The 6,256-nt window shown below is 55.1% G+C and overlaps 1 protein-coding gene across 1 annotated transcript; it reads left to right on the top strand.

The window, feature by feature from the left end:
- The first annotated feature begins 489 nt into the window (after window positions 1-489).
- Window positions 490-4,276, top strand: Enpp7 (ectonucleotide pyrophosphatase/phosphodiesterase 7). The gene is made up of 5 exons (XM_052197695.1): window positions 490-733; window positions 1,029-1,174; window positions 2,257-2,883; window positions 3,780-3,999; window positions 4,194-4,276. The coding sequence occupies exons 1-5, from the start codon at window positions 490-492 to the stop codon at window positions 4,274-4,276; spliced, it is 1,320 nt and encodes a 439-aa protein (XP_052053655.1).
- Window positions 4,277-6,256: the final 1,980 nt, after the last annotated feature.

Here is a 6,256-nt window from a genome sequence, read left to right as displayed (position 1 = left end):
TCCTGCCGTGACAATATCGGACTAAACCTCTGAACTGTAAGACAGCCCTGGTTAAATGTTTTCCTTTGTAAGAGTTGCTGTGGTCACGGTGTCTCTTCACAGCGATGAAATCCTATGACAGAGACCCATTCACCCTGCCCCCGGCTGGGTTCTCTGAGATCAGAGGAGCTGGGAGTTGCTGTGCAGACTGGAGTTTTGGTTTGGTGGTGGTGGTTCCAGATGAGAGTCTACCTTCTAGGCTCCGAGCCCAAGGGCCCCCTCTTCCCCTGGAAGGACACTGGAGGACGGAAGAACAAGCAAGGACAGACAACCAGGGGCTTCCATTAGAGATAGAAGCCACCCCAGTATCAAACAACCCTCACGTGCAAAGTCTAGGGAGTAACCACCCATCTCTGAAGATGCACAGGATAAGAGGCCTGTCTGACCCTGGGACTTTGCTCCACTCCTGGCCCGAGCTATCTGTGCCACCTACTCGTGTGAGAGCCAGTCATGGGACACTCAGCTGTCCTCCTCTCCGTGGCTCTGGTCATCCTCCCAGCCTGTGTTTCTGGGGCCCCTGTGCAAAGGCAGCATAAGCTACTCCTCGTGTCCTTTGATGGATTCCGCTGGAACTATGACCAAGATGTGGACACCCCTCACCTGGACTCCATGGCTCAGGACGGAGTGAGAGCTCGGTACATGACTCCTGCCTTTGTCACCATGACTAGCCCCTGCCACTTTACACTGGTCACTGGTGAGTGTCAGCCTTGGGGATGGAAGGGGCCTGAGAGAGACATCAGGTGGCAGAGGAGAGGCACTCTAGTCAAGGCTGAGAGGTCATTGCTCTGAGGAGACCCTCCAAGTAAGATTGAGAGCCCAGGCAAGGGGCTTTTAGGTATCCTCTGTGGGTGGCACCTGGTCAAGGGATTGTTCCACGCTGTCCCAAGAGAATGGTGTGTCACAGGGCTTCCAGGTGATCGTGAGGTCACAAGCCCCTTCCCTAGGCTCGGTCCACACACGCCCCGCCCCTCCCTCTGCTTCCCGCTCAGGCAAATACATCGAGAACCACGGGGTGGTTCACAACATGTTCTACAATACCACCACCACGGTGAGGCTGCCCTACCACGCCACGCTCGGCATCCAGCGGTGGTGGGACAACGGCAGCATACCCATCTGGATCACAGCCCAGAGGCAGGTAAGATGGGGAAGAGAGACCGGAGACATGACCAAGTGAGGTCATGCACAGGCATCCTGGCCTCCAGCAAGAAGGCCACTGGGGAGGGGGCCGGTGAGGCCCCTGCACGCAGCCATCGGTGGTCAGCTGTGGTCTGAGGCCTGCGTGTCCTGGGCTTTCTCCGTTCCATCAAAAAAAGGGAGACCAGGGCTACGGATGGAGCTGGGTTGGCCAAGGTTTGCTTACCTGGCATCACGAAACCCTGGTTCTTGTCTCGGTGCCAGAGAAAGCGGGCTGAGGTGGCTCACGCCTGCAACCAGCACTTGGGAAGTGGAGGCAGGAGGATCAGGAGTTCAAAGTCATCCTTGGCTACATAGTGAGTGTGAGGCCAGCCTGGGCTATGCAAGACCCTATCATCAAGAAAGCAGAGAAGATGATGAAAAGGAAGGAGTGAAGGAGGGAGACAAGGAGGAGGGAGGAGGGAGAGGGAAGAAGGAAGTGGGGGAGAGGGCAGGCCATGCCCTCAGGCCCTTTGGCACTAGGATGGAATTCACACAGGGTAGATAACTGACACAGTAAGGAAATGCTGGGGGAAAACTGCCTTTATCTGTTTCCAGGTCCACCACTGGGCAGGTGGACACTAAAGAGACCAGGAGTCGCCCCAATTTACATTGCCCTCGCTCCTTCAGCTGCAGTTCTAACATGAGAACTCAGCCTCCCCTAAGGCGCCATGATGGGAACTGGACAGGAACCAGGGGCTTATACAGACAAGGACAGATAGGACAGGCAGAAAGGAATTATGGGAAGATGGCAGGTTCCCCAGACAAAGTGGACAGGGAGGAAGGCAGTGAAGGGAAGCCCGAGGACAGATGGCGAGGGTGCTGAAGGGCATAGCATGGGGGACATTTCCCGTCTGGCCTCGGTTAGTGCTTATGATGAATCGCGCCTGCCCCAATCTGTGAGACAGGGTCCATCTCAGAGTACAAAAGGCCTCAGACAGTGGGCAGGGAGGGTGAGAGAGCTTGGACAGAGAAGTAGGTGGGCTCGGGTAAGGAGGCAAGACAAGATGAGGAGCCCTGGACCTTACACCCCTCATTCTGCAGGGCTTAAAAACCGGCTCCTTCTTCTACCCCGGTGGGAACGTCACCTACCAAGGAGAGGCCGTGACCATGAGCCGGAAAGAGGGTGTCCTACACAATTACAAAAATGAGACAGAGTGGAGACAGAACGTAGACACCGTGATGAAGTGGTTCACAGAGGAGGACGCATCCCTGGTCACTCTCTACTTTGGAGAGCCAGACTCCACTGGCCACAGGTATGGCCCTGAGTCCCAGGAGAGGAAGGACATGGTAAAACAGGTGGACAGGACCGTGGGCTACCTCCGGGACAGCATCAAGCGCCACCAACTCACGGACAGCCTCAACCTGATCATCACATCGGACCACGGCATGACAACTGTGCAAAAGAACGCCAGTGACCTGGTCGAGTTCCACAAGTTCCCCAACTTCACCTTCCGGGACATCGCGTTCGAGCTGCTAGACTATGGGCCTAACGGGATGCTGATTCCCAAGGAGGGGATGCTGGAGAAGGTGTACAGTGTCCTCAAGGATGCCCACCCCAGGCTGCATGTGTACAAGAAGGAGGACTTCCCGAAGACCTTTCACTACGCCAACCACCCCAGGATCACACCCCTGCTCATGTACAGTGACCTCGGCTACGTCATCCACGGGGTCAGTGGGCCACTGCGGCCTGTGGGTGCTCCCCACCATTCTATCTAGCCCCTGGTGTGATATGTCAGCCACCCAAGGGACACGCTCAGCACTGTACAGCAGGAGTGTATTGTGAGTGTGTGAGGTGTGTGAATGTGTGTAAGTATGTGTGGGATATGTGGGGTGTGAGTGTAGGTGTGGTGTGTGTGTTTGTGTGATGTATGTGAGTGTATAAGTGTGTGTGTGAAAGAGAGAATGTGTGTGATATATGTGTGAGTATATAAATGTGTATGTGTGAGTGTGTGTGTCATGTGGTGTATGTGAGTATATAAGTGTATGTGAGAGTGTGTATGGTGTGGTGAGTGTGAGTGTATAAGTGTGTGTGTGAGAGAGAGTGTGTTGTGATGTGGTGTGTGTGAGTGTATAAGTATGTGTGAGTGTGTGTAGTATGGTGTGTGTAACTGTATAAGTGTGTATATGTGAGTGTGTGTGTGTGTGTATGTGTGTGTGTGTGTGTGTGTATGTGTGCTTAGTAAAGTGTGGGAAGCCCAGGCTCAAGCATGGCACAGATCAAGGGTGTGGGGAAAAGAAAGGAAATACCAGAGGCCACACCAGACCCCAGATCCTTGGAGAAATACCACCAATGCGCAGGTACCCCGGCCCATGGTCTCAGGCTGACACCTCCACCTTTGTCACAGGATCTCCACGTGGTCCCCAGTTAGTCACTGAGGCTCCATCTTCAGGGTCTCAGAATTAATGTGATCCTAGAACCCCTCTCACCACACTTTGCAAACTTCTCCTAAGGTCATCTACCGACGTGGGAGCCGACCCACAGGGAGGCTGGGAAAGACTGAGAGGGAGGAACTGTGGGCTCTGCAGCCCCCATTAATGACCCCTGCCCCTCCCCCTCCCTCCAGAGGGTGAATGTCCAGTTCAACAATGGCGAACATGGCTTCAACAACCAAGACATGGACATGAAGACCATCTTCCGGGCCGTGGGTCCAAGCTTCAAGGCAGGCCTGGAGGTGGAACCCTTTGAGAGCGTCCATGTGTATGAGCTCATGTGCCAGCTGCTGGGCATCGTCCCCGAGCCCAACGACGGGCATCCTGGCATTCTGAGACCCATGCTCCGATCAGGTGAGGCAGGGACAGCCCTCCGCTTGAGCCCATGCCTGTGAGCTTGCAAGTCTTCAACCAGGTCACTGCACACACCCCTGGGGGGTGTTGAAAGAGCAGCCTAGGGGCTCTTGGGGACAGCGGGGACCCCTCCATTAGCCGGAGGAGTTTGAGATCCAATCCTCTCCTCTCACTGGACTTTCTGTCTTCCCTAGGATCCGCTGTCCAGCTCAGCAGTCAGCACCACTTGGTGGCGCTGTTGATGGGGGTCCTAACGTGTCTGACCAAGGTCATTTAATGCCCCCCCCACTAAATCCAGTTCTGAGGCCCAGAAGGCAGAGAAGGCTCAAAGGATGAAGCTGAGACTCTGCTTCCTGCTTCTCAGCTTGAAGTTCCCTCCCCACAGGACACCTCCCAGATCCTCACCCTTTCCCTCCCCCACGTCACGCACTCCCACCTCCAGCACAGGAGCCAGAACACAACAGCTTCTGGATTCTACCAAGATGGTGACTCCAACCAGCCTGGAAGCCAGAGAACCGCCCCTGAGGGCCCTCCCAGCACATGCTTGGAGGACATCTCTGCAGACAGCCCTCAGATCCCTGCACCAATCACACAAAGACCCTCCCCCAGATGCCTCCCTATTGTCTACCCAGAGCCACCCACTCCCATCCACTCCTTCCTGCCGACATCCAGACATCAAACTGAACTGGTTTGAGGAGAACTGCAAGGCTGGCTGGTTCTGGAATGCACCAGGAGCCAGCCTTGCTCTGAGGATAGCCCAGCATGACTAAGTGACAAGACCAGCCTGTTTTTGTGTCCTGTGCAGTCACAACCCTTGACCAGAGCAGAAGAAGGTCATTTTACTCTTCTAGAAACATAAAACAGGAGCCCACTCAATGCCAGGCTGGTGGGCCTGGGGCTTGGAGACATACAATGAACATGACAATCCAGGCTGGGGCTGTGGTTCTGGGGTAGAGCCCACATGCACAGGGTCCTGGGTTCATCCTCAGAACCAGGAAAGAAGGAAGGAAGGAAGGAAGGAAGGAAGGAAGGAAGGAAGGAAGGAAGGGAGGGAGGGAGGGAGGGAGGGAGGGAGGGAGGGAGGGAGGGAGGGAGGGAGGGAAAGAAAGAAGGAAGGAAGGAAGGAAGGAAGGAAGGAAGGAAGGAAGGAAGGAAGGAAGGAAGGAAGGAAGGAAGGAAGAAGAAATGGCCCTAGCTCTGGTGTTTGTAACTTAGGAACACAAGAACTGAGCTTGCTTACCCAGCCCGCCTCCATGACCATGGAGATGGCTGCTGAGAGAGGATGTCTTCAGGCAGAGGCTGGTGAGGGCTACATCCAGGGTCCCTGAACCTGAAAGCAGCCTCCCTGCGGAGGTGAACCTGGGGTGGGAGGCTGAAAGACAGCCATGCCCAGCACAAGGTGGGAGCAGGGAATCCCAGGCACTCCGGGCTTGGCAAGATCCTGTAAGTGAAAGAAGCCAGTGGGTTGAGAGGCTGTGTGCAAACTTCCTGTGTGCAAGATGCTTGTGTACAAGGGAGGGTGCTTTGTGCAGGTCGAGCCTCCAAGGTAGTCACCGTGGGTGGAGTGTTCTCCGGCCTGGGGCAGAAGCACAAAAACCAATGAGGGGTCAGATCAATCCAGGGGCCCAGACAAGTCCACACATATGGCATGCCAGACCATGGGACCAGATTAGAGTCCCTTGCCAGAGGCAAAGACAGGGAGAGATGAGGGCCAGTGTCTCATGAAGAGGACATGGCCAGCACACAGGTACAAGGGGGGTCAGGAACGGTAGGTCTAGAAAGGACCCCAAGGACCCTTTCACCTAACTCCCTCTGAGAGGTAAGGATGCTGAAGCCGGCTTGTCCTCAGCTGACTAGTCCCAGGACACTAGTGACAGACCTAAGTCTACACACCGGCATTTCCAAACCTGTTTCCAGAGGTTCTGGTCCTCACACAGGCAGGGAAGTGCTGACACTGCACAATGCCACAGTCAGCAGAACATACCCGCAGCCTTGTTCTCCTGCAGGCTAGGGTGTGGGCACAGGACACCACGGCCCAAGAAGGCTGGAGAGAGATCAATTAGGCGATTTACGCTCACCAGGGACTTTTCCCTTAGGAGACAGCCCTGCAATGTCAGCAAAACAACTCTGCAGATAAAAAAACAAAGACACACAGGTCCTGAATTGTACCATCTGCCCCTTCTTGAGGCGTCCTCGTAGCTAGAGGTCACTTCAGGAAAGCGCAGGGCAGCAGAGTACAGACTCTGCTCAGAGCCAA

The sequence above is a fragment of the Apodemus sylvaticus genome, chromosome 10, assembly GCF_947179515.1.
Source record: "Apodemus sylvaticus chromosome 10, mApoSyl1.1, whole genome shotgun sequence".
In the NCBI taxonomy this organism is placed as follows: Eukaryota; Metazoa; Chordata; class Mammalia; order Rodentia; family Muridae; genus Apodemus; species Apodemus sylvaticus.
Note: the sequence above shows the minus strand (reverse complement) of the source record. Positions and strands in the feature narration are given on the sequence as shown.